This window comes from Amphiura filiformis, chromosome 6 (assembly GCF_039555335.1).
Source record: "Amphiura filiformis chromosome 6, Afil_fr2py, whole genome shotgun sequence".
NCBI lineage: Eukaryota > Metazoa > Echinodermata > Ophiuroidea > Amphilepidida > Amphiuridae > Amphiura > Amphiura filiformis.
Genome location: NC_092633.1, coordinates 34,494,390 through 34,508,578, shown reverse-complemented (window position 1 = coordinate 34,508,578; position 14,189 = coordinate 34,494,390). Strand labels below are relative to the sequence as shown.

Sequence of the window (14,189 nt, the reverse complement as noted above, 5' to 3'; positions counted from 1 at the left end):
GGTTGATTTTGACATCCTCATGGGTTCGTTCATGTCTAATTGCTTCACATCTGGCAGGAAAAGTTTGCCTGCAAATTTTACAGCCTATTTGATTTTTCACGATATATGTCAGGTTCTCGGTGAATATATGAAGCATACGATCTTCGATGGCCAAATCTTCATTTTTGTCTTCAACGATGATGCAATACTCACATTGACACTTTGTGATAGCTACGTTAGCTGGGGAAACCATCGTGGGAGGATGTGATCTTTGTGACACGCTTTTCTTCCCTGCTCTCACACTCTTTGTCTGCCACCTGTCTGAGATCCTCATGCTGTTTTAATATGCCTGGTTGGGATAGTCGATTTGATGTTTGATCAACAAGACTACATGGTTGATTTGCAGTTTCATGAACGTGACGAGATGGTTGTTTTGACGCTTGATCAACGAGACTAGATGGTTGTTTTGTCGCTTGATCAACATGACTAGATGGTTGATTTGACACTTGATCAATGAGACTAGATGGTTGATTTGACGCTTGATCAACGAGACTAGATGGTTGATTTGACGCTTGATCAACGAGACTAGATGGTTGATTTGACGTTTGATCAGCAAGACTGTCGTCAGCTGAACCTTCTGAAATTCTGGTGGAATCCTGTACCATCTGTGCATCAGGTGTTGTTGGGTCTTCCAATGTTGATAGATCCCAGTCCATAGCATTCCAATCTATTGCATCTAGTAAAGGATCTTCAGGTATAGAAACCTTTCCCGTTGGCATTTCATATACACCTTCATCATCTGATGTAATATCTTCCGGTGTATCCCTTACCATTTCCAACCCATCATCATCATCATCGCCATCATCATCATCATCATCATCATTATCAGGTGTCCCAATATCACCATGAGGCTGTGAAAAACTTGGCAGATCTGCATGAGCAAGGCGGTGCTGTTTTTCCTGGTCTGATGGGACCATTTCATTGCAATACTCGCACTGGTATCTTTCCTGCTCATGTGTCTGTTCATGCATTTTAAGATACTTGTACGATCGCCAAATCGAATGACAGCTTTTACATTTATACCCTTGTGGGATGGCCTTGCCTGGTGATGATGTCAAGTGGCCTCTTTCATACGGGCTTCCTAAATGTTTAGCTTTAAGCTTGCGAGGACGTGACTTGGTTTCACTTTTGGAGTTGGTAGCATTAGAATCATCATTAGTTTGTAAACAAGCTGATTGATGCTTGCGCAAACTCTTGGCATCAGCATACATAGCACTACAGCGTTGGCAGCGATACTGTACATTACTATGCAGCTTCTGATGCTCCCATCTACTCTTACTCGTACAAACTTGTGCACATATTGTGCACTTGAAATGAGACCTGCCGATTTTCTCCCAATATGGTTCAATATCATCTTCCAAGTTAGTACCGACATGGTTGATATGTTCATCACTTGTTTTAGTTTTTTCTGGAATTTGTATCTTTAGGCGCCGTTTTACGAATCTTGCAGGCTTTTTCCTAACACCAAGGAATGAGTTTCTAGAGAATCGAAACTTGCTGTAATTTCTCCTAATATTGTTTCCCTTGGCACCTGCATCATCATCATCAATGTCAGTCCCTTCATCATCATCATCATCATCATCAGCCACATTATGATCATCATCAGCATCAGCAACATTATAATCTTCACCAATATTATCATCATTGGCAGGAACATCAAGATCATTATCAAAATCACTATTTCTCTTAATACTATTTCCCTGAGAAGCTGCATCATCATTATCAATGTCTTCATCATCATCAGCCACATGATCATCGATATTATCATCAGCAACATTATAATCTTCATCAATATTATCATCAGAGGCAGGAACATCATGATCATCATCAAAATGATCATCATCAAAATGATCATCAGCAGCAATATAATCATCAAAATGATCATCAGCAGCAGCAGGCTGAATGGTAGCATCAGAAAAACAAGGAGTACTGCCGGATGGGTGGCAACCAACTGCATCAGATAAGGTTCTGGACGGCGTTAATTTATGCATAGTCACCTTGACATTTAGGTTTCTCTCTAGAATTTTAAAATCTTGACGGCAGATGTAAAATCTTTGCCCGTAAAGAATTTTACAAATCCTCTCTGTGCTTCTTTCATGAGATGAAACACCACTTTGTTGCAAAGCTGTACTTCTTTCAACTTCTTCAAACTTCTTTCCTTCCACCACATCATCATTTTCCACCTCCATGTTATCATCATTATTAAAGACACCATTGCTTAGGTCACCAGCTCCTTCCTCCAGGTCACCAGCTCCTGCCTCCAGGTCACTATCTCCTGCCTCCAGGTCACTATCTCCTGCCTCCAGGTCACCAGCTCCTGCCTCCGGGTCACTATCTCCTGCCTCCAGGTCACCAGCTTCTTCCTCCAGGTCACTATCTCCTACCTCCAGGTCACCAGCTCCTTCCTCCAGGTCACCAGCTCCTGCCTCCGGGTCACTATCTCCTGCCTCCGGGTCACCAGCTCCTGCCTCCAGGTCACAAGCTCCTGCCTCCAGGTCATTATCTCCTGCCTCCAGGTCACCAGCTCCTGTCTCCAGATCACTATCTCCTGTCTCCAGGTCACGAGCTCCTATCTCCAGTTCGTCAGCTCCTGCCTCCAGGTCACCAACTCCTACTTCCAGGTCGCCAGCCCTTACCTCCAGGTCACTATCTCCTGCCACCAGGTCACTATCTCCTGTCTCCAGGTCACCAGCTCCTGTCTCCAGGTCACCAACTCCTGCCTCTAGGTCACCAGCTCCTGTCTCCAGGTCACCAGCTCTTTCCTTCAGGATGCCAACTCCAGCGACATGCTTGTCAGCTCGTACCACCTCTTCATCACCATCATCAGCCACTTCATCATCTTCTGCTTCCTGATGATCACCTTCTGGTTCAGCTCCTCCCTCTTCATCAGCTACTTGTACTGCCACCTGCCCACGTCTTCTTATTTTCTGTTCACCATCCACTTTTCGTTTCTTCCGGTGCCGTGGCTTCAAGTCCTTGGCTCCTTTTGGTCTGCCCCTCTTTTTCTTCTGTTTAACAACCTGTGAAAATCAACATAAGGTATAATGGTCACATAAGGTATAAAGCATATACAGTCATTTCCCCAGCAAATAGAATTCCATTTTGACAAACAAACCCCACAGCTTTTCACACTAAAAATTGAATTCTACGAGAATTGTGAACAATATTATAAACAAATTGCCCACGTATGATGGCAATCCTATACGAGGGGTGGTCACTGATGCATGCATTCACACATTCATGCATTCACACATTCTGGACTGATATTTTCAGATTCACACATTCTGGACTCATATTTTCAGAAATTGATGTGGGAAAACAAGTAAAATACAGACTAGAGTGTATTCAGGGGTGACAAAAACAGCAAATGTATGCATTAGAAGTAGGTAAAGTTTGATTGCCAAAAATTACCAGTTCCAAGGCCTACAGAAGTGCTAAACCTGCAAAAAATCAATGGGAATTCAAGTGCACTAGAACAAGTCCATCCCCATTTTTAGTATATCGCACATCTAGGCTTACACCTAGTTTGTTAGAGTACTATTATTTCATTATTTTGGATAAAGAATGAAAAAAAAATTAAAAGTTGACAGAAATCGTACCCTATGGCTTTAAAAGAGCTCTCTCTCAAAGTTCATTACAAGTATATGCCTTTCATTTATTTCAAAGTCCATTTTTTTATATGCATGAAATACTTCCAAGTACTAATAATCACATTGGGTCTGAAATAGTTATGCCTCAATCAATGTCCTTAATGTAACGAATCAAGATTTTCTACTCAGAAGCATATTGTGAGTCATTAAATAGGGAGCATCAAGCCTGATTGAGGGAACACCATGCCTCAGCAGCTATACAAAGTCCGAATCGGTAATTTCACACGGTGCTTATATTATGTCTCATATTTTAATTTTTATACATTTTTTGTCTCTAAATTACTGATGCCATATCTCACAAAAGTTCCCCCCAAACAAAAAAAAAACCTCTTTTTTTTTTCAGTTCATATGATTTTACTTTTCATTTACCTGAACGGTAATGCTGGTTTGAGAGCTGGTGGTATGGTTAGCATCAGGTCCCTGTTGGACTTCTATTTCATGTTTTTTCTGTAATATCTTCTTGATCTTTCTGGATGGAATCATTTTCTCACTTTGCTGCTCATGGTTTTCAACAGGTGCTTCATTCTGCTCTTCACTTGGTTGTTCAGGTAACCTCATTTCCTAAATCATGAAATATAAAAACATATTATTTGTGACATATCAGAAATGGGTGTGTCTGTGTTTTAACCTTTGTTCTACCTTTAACCCTAACACCCAAAAATCTTACAAAATCTTACGATGAAAAATTCTGTGCATGCATGAATCCCAGGGTCTGCGATGATGCAAGTGTTATATGCGCACGGAATTGCTGGCCGGGCAACAATAACCCGTGTAGCTACCGGTCCGTGATCGTGTGGTTGGCATGCGAGGGGGTCAAAGGTTCGAATCCCGGGGGTGACAAGTCAAAAATTATTCTTCTTGACTTTTTTGTATCTTCTTTGACTCCCGATATCAAAAAGCAGGGTTCAGTGTTAGGGTTAAAGGAGCTCTCTCGGAGTTCATTACATATGTGTCCTTCATATATTTCAAAGTCCATTTTTGATATGTATGAAATACTTTCAACTACTAATAATCACAATGGGTCTGAAATAGTTGTGCCTCAATCAATGTCCTTAATGTAATGAATCAAGATTTTCTACTCAGAAGCATATTGTGAGTCGTCAAATAGGGAGCACCACGCCTGATTGAGGGGACAGCATGCCCCAGTGACACTGCGCTACAGCAGCAACACAAAGTCTGGATCAGGAATTTCACACATCACTTACATTATGCCTCTTATTTTCATTTTATACATTTTTTGTCTCTAAATTACTGATGCCATATCTCACACAAGGCCCCCCCCAAAAAAAATTTCAGTTCATATGATTTTACTTTTCATTTACCTGAACAGTAGTGCCGGTTTGAGAGCTGGTGGTATGGTTAGCATCAGGTCCCTGTTGGACTTCTATTTCATGTTTTTTCTGTAATATCTTCTTGATCTTTATGGATGGAATCATTTTCTCACTTTGCTGCTCATGGTTTTCAACAGGTGCCTCATTCTGCTCTTCACTTGGTTGTTCAGGTAACCTCATTTCCTAAATCATGAAATATAAAAACATATTATTTGTGACATATCAGAAATGGGTGTGTCTGTGTGTTTTAACCTTTGTTCTACCTTTAAAGGAGCTCTCTCGGAGTTCATTACATGCATGTCCTTCATTTATTTCAGAGTCCATTTTTTATATGTATGAAATACTTTCAACTACTACTAAGGCAAAAAAAAAGGTTTGTCTCAAAGCTCACGCTACAGCATTTGTAAAATCGAGAGATTTGGAAAAAAGAAATGCGGAATGTTTTTTATTTCACTTTTTCTTTTTTTTTTAGTTTTTCCAGAAACTTTCGGCAAAAAATCAGTTTTTTTCTCCAAATACCATGTAAAAAGTCGGGAATAAAAAAAATTGCATTTCGCATTTGTTTTCAAACCACTTGTGAGCTTTGAGACAAACCATTATTTGTTTTTGGCCTAATCACATTGGGTCTGAAATAGGTATGCCTCAGAGTCCGAAGTTTTCTGTTTTGCGGAAAACTGAAAAAATCACGGAATCGGAGGTACAACACGGAAAATGACATTTTTGTATGATGTGACAAAAATTGTTAAAAGATAAGAGAAATAAATGTTTAAAACAATCATGAGTTGTGTCTGTCGATTTTTATGATAAAAATACTTTTTAATAATACCGAAATTAAGGTGTATTACCAAGGCATTAGCCCCCTATATCCCTCCAACATCGTAACAGTCGGCCCATTATCGTGACAATATTCCAATCAGAGCATATTGATCGCGATATTGAACACTTTATTGTGACATTAATATTGTTTTTTATACATTTTAAGCTTTATTCATGAAACACGGATTTGCAAATTTTACAACACGGATTACAACACGGAAAATGGATTTTAGAAAACGGTAAAGCATATTGTGAGGCATTAAATAGGGAGCATCAAGCCTGATTGAGGGGACAGCATGCCCCAGTGACACTGCGCTACAGCAACTACACAAAGTCCGGATCGGAAATTTCACACAGTGCTTATATTTTTTCTTTCTTATTTTCATTTTGATACATTTCTTGTCTCAAAATTATTGAAGCCATATCTCACACAAGCCCAAAAAAAATTTCATATGATTTTACTTTTCATTTAGGGGTCAAATCAAAACTCGACCGCCGGTTGCCCGCCGGTTCCGGGCAGTTCCGTCCGGTTCTAAATTATACACAGTAATGAGGTCAGTCGTCACACCCTGGTTCATATGGCCGGTTGGTATCATCGAGTGAATAAGTGGAGTGATTTCAAGTAGTTTCTTTTCAAATTGTGTACAATAGGAACGGGAATAGGAATAATCGATTTTCCTTCTCGGAGTTCTTCTCAATCAATGTAGCTACTTTAAGCATTTTGTTTTGATAAAATATAAGCAGAGACTTGGTCTATTTATTTCTAATTATTTTACATCGTGACAAGTTAGACAAAACCTATTTTAAAGTTTCATTTCCGAGGGGATAATCGCGATCACGCAATTCTGCATGTTTTAAAACACAAGGGTAATACATTTTTCATAAACTGTGTTTATAAGCGAAAGAAAGAAAGCAAAAAAGAATCAAAGAAAGAAAGAAAGAAAGAAAGATCGAGTAGGGAGTCATAAGATGACCAAAGAAGGGGAAGCGAGAGGGTGAGAGGAAGACGGATAGTGAGGATGGGGAAAGGTGGAAAAGGGGTGAGAGTATGAGATGTGTCGCTCACATCACATGGGAGAGAGAAGGGGGATAAAAACTACACTAAGTTTGTAATATAGGCAATATTAGGCCGGTATATTTGGCCTACAATGATGTTGGCCAGGCTCGTTGAGGTGATGTGCCAGAAGAAATGATTTTGCAAGATCGACAAAATATATGCGAATCCCATCACCCCTCAGCACCGAGCCCTTCATCAACAACAATGGAGATTAGCCAGGGGGCAGGGTGGCAAGTCATTCCCCTCCCATACTCAGTCGTCAGAAATGTAGTGACAAAATCTTTCTTTCGGTCTATTTTAGACCCAAATTCAACCCCATTTTGGGCTATCATTTTTCGGAGGGGGGAAGGTAGGTGTCCCAAGTATACCGGGAGGGGAGAGGTCATTAATGTTTGCAAAGAAAAATGGGGGGGGGGTCATAAAAACTTTGATGACCAAAATGTAGGGAGTCATAAGATGACCACAGGTAGTGTGTTTGTTTTCTTCAAATAGATTCAATACATTTTAGCTTGTTTAGGGGTGTGTCGGTGGTGGGATCATAAAATTGTCGTTGCCGAAATAGATGGAATCGTAATTTTATCTCGGCAATGCCATTCTGTGAGTAGATCTGCGAGAAGTCCCCTTGAAAATTCCTTTTTTTAAATCTCGAACTTGAACACGAATCTCAAAAATGAGAGCCTTCTGGAGGCAGATTTAAACTAATGACGTATATTATATGTCCATCACCAATACAGGCCTATGTGATTCATAAAATAATAAATTCACAACTTCTAAATTACTTAACCTATAGAAATCATTGAAACACTGTTCTGAATTGAAATTAACTGATCTAAACAATGGAGATATATTCAAGCAATTTTAACCATGAACAAGAAATCATTTTCAAAATTAATTTGCTTTGGTGGCAAGCCAATAGACACAAGACTAAGAAAAATCGATCATCGTGTAATACTTTCAAGTATGGGCTATTGTGACCGTGAAATTTCAAGTATGCGCTATTGTGATCGCGAAATAAACATATCGACATTTTGTTAATCTCTCCGGTTATGTACTTAAACCAACTGGCGGTTGCTACTCATGCATTCTTGAATATTCATATACAAATGACCTCTGTCAACCGGCCGGAACCGGCCGGAACCGCCCGGAACCGGCGGGCAACCGGCGGTCGAGTTTTGATTTGATCCCTTACCTGAAAGATAGTGCTGGTTGGAGAGCTGGTGGTATGGTTAGCATCAGGTCCCTGTTGGCCTTCTATTTCATGTCTTTCCTGTAATGTCTTTCTGGATGGAATCATTTTCTCTCTTTGCTGCTCATGGTTTTCAACAGGTGCTTCATTCTGATCTTCACTTGTTTGTTCAGGTAACCTCATTTCCTAAATCATGAAATATAAAAACATATTATTTGTGACATATCAGAAATGGCTGTGTCTGTGCATGTGGGGGTGTGTTTGGTGGGACATGGGCGTTTGTAACCACCCCCAACCGGGGACATACACATGAAAAACCACTGTGGAAATGCGGACACACAGGAACTGTGGTCGTCCTCGGTTGCTAGGACGTGCCCGGTTGGCCAGTTGCATGTTAAAGCATATAAAAAATGAGTCCGCAGTTACCCAGTCCCCGGTTGCATGGTGATTTCTCAAACGGTGGCCCGGTGATTTCTCAAACGGTGGCCCGGTGATTTCTCAAACAGTGGCCCGGTTAGTAACAAACTAAATGTGTGTGTCACCGGTTGTATATATTGTTTTCTCACATGCGTGTGTGAATGTCCCCGGTTGCCTGTGTTTACAAGTATTAGGGGTTGGGCATGTACATGTATGCTTGTTTGTGGGGGTGTTTGTTGAGATGTGTTGGGGTGGAGCAGGGGTGGTGCATGTGGGTGTGTTTGTCAGGGCTCTTATGCTATATAGATAACTTTTTGATCAATCTGCATGGTCAGGACACTAGTATCTCTTGGTCACAACTTCCCTGCCCACTTTTCAGCTTATAAACAGATATAATCATATTTTTTGAAAAAAGAAATTCAATTATCGTATGACCATTCAAGTTTTGTGAAAATTAATGGGTACCTACATGTAATATTTATAGATACTTTTCTGTGCAACACACCCAATTTATAAAAACAAATTGGGAAGGTGGCTCCAAATAGGTCGTCTAAATGTATGAGTAGTGAACACATACATGTGCATATAACAAAAGAAATGTAGAGCAATGCTGGTGACACCATAGACCCTGATCATGGCCTACTTCTAAGATTTGAATCAAAGTATTGCATGACAATACTGCAGATTATGAATACTAGGGGGTTACCTGTATTTCACGGTTTTCGGCTATCAAGGGTATTGGCTTTTGCAGATCTCAAAATCAGGGCGTGTCCTTTGGCTAGGATCACTTTCCTCACAGCTGAGCTCAATTGCAGCTTTTTGCAATTTGACCTGACTTTCACCCTCAGTTTGAAATTTGACCTGACCACGGATGACCTAACAAACGCAAACCTGAGCTTCCTTGGCCAAAGTTACACCCACCCACAAAGTTTGAGCTCCATTATATGAGCGATTTGAAGATTACAAACATGCAACATTTACCTCTTCAGTTTCTGCCACATTTGTCAATGATATAGGGGTTGGAGGTGGTTGTAAGTCCCATAAGCTTGTAGCATCATCACTTGGTTGACTGGACTCTGGTGGGACTGTTTGCTGCTGCAGAACATCTTGGTGCTGCTGAATATCTTGGTGCTGCTGAATATCTTGGTGCTGCTGAATATCTTGGTGCTGCTGAATATCTTGGTTCTGCTGAATATCTTGGTTCTGCTGAATATCTTGGTGCTGCTGAATATCTTGGTGCTGCTGAATATCTTGGTGCTGCTGAATATCTTGGTGCTTCTGAATATCTTGGTGCTGTTGAATATCTTGGTGCTTCTGAATATCTTGGTGCTGCTGAATATCTTGGTTCTGCTGAATATCTTGTTGGTCATTTGTAATCTCCTGAGATCTAGGTATCTCGTTATGAAGACATGTGTGACTGGGCTTATAATGCAGAACAATACTGGGATCTTGTGGTTGGGTCATCACTGGAATGTGCGAGTCTTTAGGGTGTGTGAATAGAAGGGTAGGCTGGTGTGGCAGTGGATTTTCAGGTTGATATCTTCTACATGTATGAATAGGCAGACAATCTTGTTGAATTTGCTGGTTACTTTCTGAAATCCTTTCACAAACTTGGTTGATTGTAGCTTCTTGCCGAGTTGGCTTACGCTGCACAGGGATTTGTGCTGGTCTATGAATTTGCTGGTTACTTTCTGAAATCCCTTCACAAACTTGGTTGATTGTAGCATTTTGCCGAGTTGGCTTACGCTGCACAAGGCTTTGTACTAATTTATGATTTTGCAGGTTACTTTCTGAAAGCCCTCCATAATCTTGGTTGATTGCAGCTTTCTGCTGAGTTGGCTTATGCTGCACTGGGATTTGTGCTGATTTATGAATTTGCTGGTTACTTTCTGAAAGCCCTCCATACGCTTGGTTGATTGTAGCTTTTTGCCGAGTTGGCTTACGCTGCACAGGGATGTGTGCTGGTCTAGGTTGTTGAGTACATTCAGATGACACTTGTGTATTTCTAAGACAATCTTCTAATCTTCTAATAGCTCCACTAAAAGGATAATTTGCATGTGCATGTATGGGAGGTTGCACGCTTGTACTCCCTGACTGATGACTGGACTGTGGCTGTGAAACTAAAATATGCTGTTGTCCTGAATGTTGTGGTGAATGCTGAAGCATTTGTGGCAATTGTCTTTGAGCTTGTATCCTTTTGCCATGAGCAACCTTTGATTGCTGCTGGTTCATAGACTGCTGTTTTCTCTGCTTAGACTGTGAACTCTTTTGAGTAACTTGTGACATTCTTGCAGCAGCTTTGACTGCAAGTAGAGTTTCTGTAGATGCCACTGAAGAAGTCATAACAATACTAGCATGACTAGTGCCCATTTGTGATGGTGGTGATGATGATGGTAGCAGTGAGGACATTTGTGGATGACTATGTGATGGTGGTGATTTTGCAGCAGCTTTGACGGCAAGTAGAGTCTCTGTAGATGCTGTTGAAGACATAACGACACTAGTGCCCATTTGTGATGGTGGTGATGATGATGGTAGCAGTGAGGACATTTGTGGATGACTATGTGATGGTGGTGATTTTGCAGCAGCTTTGACGGCAAGTAGAGTCTCTGTAGATGCCGTTGAAGAAGTCATAACAGTGCCCATTTGTGACGGTGGTGATGATGATGATGGTAGTAGTGAGGACATTTGTGGGTGACTATGTGATGGTGGTGATGTTGACAGTGCTGTACCTACCCAATGGGCAGATTCGCTGGAAGAAAACTGAGTTGTCATGCCCTGAACCACCTGTCCTTGTCTTGGCTGTCCTTGTCTTGGCTGTACAAGTTGTCTTTGTCCTGTCTGCAGTGGTTGAAACCCAATGAAGTCATTCTCACTTTCAGATTCTCCTGAGGAAGTTTGTCTTATACTTGTACCAATCTGAAATGATAAGACATGAACAACATCATGATGCAATTGCAATTATGACCACTGGACAATGAAATTTGACAAGATTGACAGATTCTATACCAAATGCCTTTAATCAGTGATGGTACATTATTTGGTACATTACCATTTCTACCTATTTTTTACTTAAACAAAGCTGAAAACCAAATAGCAGGACATGAATGGCTGCCTATCAAGCTTCCGGAAACAGCAACAGACTTTCAATCTCTCAAAAGCAAGCAAAACAATGTACACTTCCTAATAGTAGCAAATTTACACTTTTATTCTATGCGCATTGCAGGGGCATAGCCAGCTTTTTTGGTCAGTGGGGAAAAATACAAAATTTTGGGACAAACACAAAAAAATGTCTCAGTTTGTCATTTTGACTTGGTATTATCGGTGAGATATATACATATACTATTTTTTTTACTGAGAGACTACATGTCAAGTGTTTGCGCTTCAACAAAAAGTATCCATTTGGGATCATGTGTGCGCGTAGCTCTCAAAATTTAAGTATTTTACACTATTTTGGCCCATAATTGGAGTAAATTTTGGTGGGGTAATGGGCTACTTCAACCTTTTTTTTCCTTTGCCTTCTCAATTTTCTCAGGGGGCACTTTTCTCTCTCATTTTTTGTCAGGGTGGAACTCTGCCCCCTGCTGGCTACGCTACTGGGGCATTGTGTGTTACAACTTATTTTCTGCTGCTTTTTTAAGCGATATTTGGCAGGCCGAGAGAACGGCAAGCAATTTTGGCACGCCAATTGAAAATTGGGAGATCATAGTTATTGCACAGCCCCTTAAGGTCATCAATTCACAATAGCTGCAAAAACAAAATACTGTTTTTACAAATCAGTATCATGTAGGGCCGGTGTCCGCACCGTCTTTTGATGTCGACATACATTTGGGTTCCGAAAAAATACCAGGACTTTTTTTTTCATGATTTTAGGAATATTTTTTAAATGTTAACCTAAAAATATCTAGAAACACCGGCGGCAATTTCAGCAAATTTCCAAGATCATAGCGAGCATGTAGCGATGAAGTATACAATTTATTTTTTTACACCGAAAAACAAGGCATAATACTGCCAAAAGTTTGCCCCCTGAAGGCAAATAACATGAAAAATTGGCGAAATAGTAGGTAAAAGATAAGATTTGGCATTGCATTTTGTTGAAAATACATTGGAAATGGCCAATATTTTGAGTGAAAATGAGCTTGCCTGACGAAGTTTTACTGGGCCATTGCCTTAGCACTATGTCGCCATGGACAAAGTTCTGTCGATATGTTGACATAATTCACTTTGTCGACAGGATTCCGGCCTTAGTATCATGCAAGTCATTTTAAGCAGCAAACGGTGGAGAAAATTACTTTGAGAAACCCCAAATACTAACTGTTTCTACCTTCTGCTGTACTTTCAAGTACTGTCTGTTCAAATCTTGGAAACTCTTCACAACATTCTTCGATGCTGGTTTTGTGTGTCTATTTTGTTTCTTCAGTCTGGTTTTATCCACCTGCATACATGATGATGGGGATTTATCAGGCTGCATACATGATGGCAAGTAGTAGACTTCTCCCCCGTCTCTCATCTTGCTGATGATGCCTGTATAATGATAATGATGATAATGATAATGATAGGGCAAAAAAAAAAAGGTTTGTCTCAAAGCTCACTCGTGAGTGGTTTGAAAACAAATGCGAATTATTCCCAACTTGGTATTTTTATGGTATTTTGAGAAAAAAAATCTGATTTTTGCCGAATTTTTCTGGAAAAATGAAAAAAAAATATTTTCTGCATTTCCTTTTACAAATCGTGTGATTTTACAAATGCACGCACGAGCTTTGAGACAAACCTTTTTTCTTTTTGGCCTAATAATAAAATAACAACAACAACAACAACAACAACAACAACAACAACAATTTACTCCTAATGATAATGATAAGGCCCATAAAAATATGTTTTGTTCCTCAAATTAGAAATCTTCGGGGTTTTGTTCCAATTACTTTAAAAGAAACCTTAACTTTTGCGAGTATCAAGGACATTTTATTCACTAATTTTGCGTATTTGATTAAAAAACAAGAAGTACTTCCATTTAAATTCAGTCCAAAAACACATTTTTTTACCATAAATTCAAGCAATTGTCAATACTAGCCTTTTCAAAATAGAGGAAGAGTCCAAAAAGGATCAGCCTACCGACCCTCCAAATGTTTGTCTTGGGAAGGCAACCAAACAATTTTGAAAATAACTTACTTTTGACCCAGCAATTAACGTGGCTGTGTACTCTAGACATTGTTTCTTTCGCGAAATTGAGCTTTTTTGAAATGTATTTACTTTGTTATGTTTTTCATAATACAAGGAAAGAAAATCCAGATTTGTTAACTCCAACTGCACTATTTTATGGATTTTATTTCACTATTTCACTTGTTTCCGCAATTTAAAAGGAAAGAAAATCTTTGTTGTACCATCAGGGTACACGCGGTCGCACGCAACAACGCATCGCGTTTTGTAGTCGCGCAATTTGTTAACGCACAGATGCGCTATGCATACATGCAACGCTTATCTGCATGCGCCGGCGCATCTTATGGAAGCACCACGAAGCAGTGATTTCACAATAAACTAGCAGTCAAATGGCTCGTTTTAGCTGATTTAAACATCAAGATATGAATAGATTTACCCAAACTTCTTAAGAGCTCTTAAGGGGCTGTGGATTTACCCGATGTTTACGTAATGTAAGGTAGAAAAACGAGAACTGCCGCATTCTCCTGTGAGTAGGGTGG

The 14,189-nt window shown here is 40.0% G+C and overlaps 1 protein-coding gene across 1 annotated transcript; it reads right to left on the bottom strand.

Annotated features, from left to right (window-relative positions):
* Window positions 1–215: 215 nt before the first annotated feature.
* Window positions 216–13,702, bottom strand: LOC140154482 (uncharacterized). Its single transcript, XM_072177050.1, has 6 exons — window positions 13,663–13,702; window positions 12,818–13,017; window positions 11,230–11,412; window positions 8,083–8,265; window positions 5,012–5,203; window positions 216–3,059 (listed from the first exon to the last, which is right to left on the bottom strand). Exons 1-6 carry the CDS (start codon window positions 13,700–13,702, stop codon window positions 216–218), a joined length of 3,642 nt encoding a protein of 1,213 aa, XP_072033151.1.
* Between the last annotated feature and the right edge of the window lie 487 nt (window positions 13,703–14,189).

What these genes read in the sequence shown, in the direction of transcription:
- LOC140154482 (XM_072177050.1), bottom strand. Translation starts at nt 13,702, where the DNA reads ATGTCTAGAGTACACAGCCACGTTAATTGCTGGGTCAAAA. An exon ending in ACTTGAAAGTACAGCAGAAG is followed by an intron (nt 11,413 to 12,817) that starts GTAGAAACAGTT and finishes TTATCATTTCAG; the next exon opens with ATTGGTACAAGTATAAGACA. An exon ending in CAACCAGCACTATCTTTCAG is followed by an intron (nt 5,204 to 8,082) that starts GTAAGGGATCAA and finishes TTCATGATTTAG; the next exon opens with GAAATGAGGTTACCTGAACA.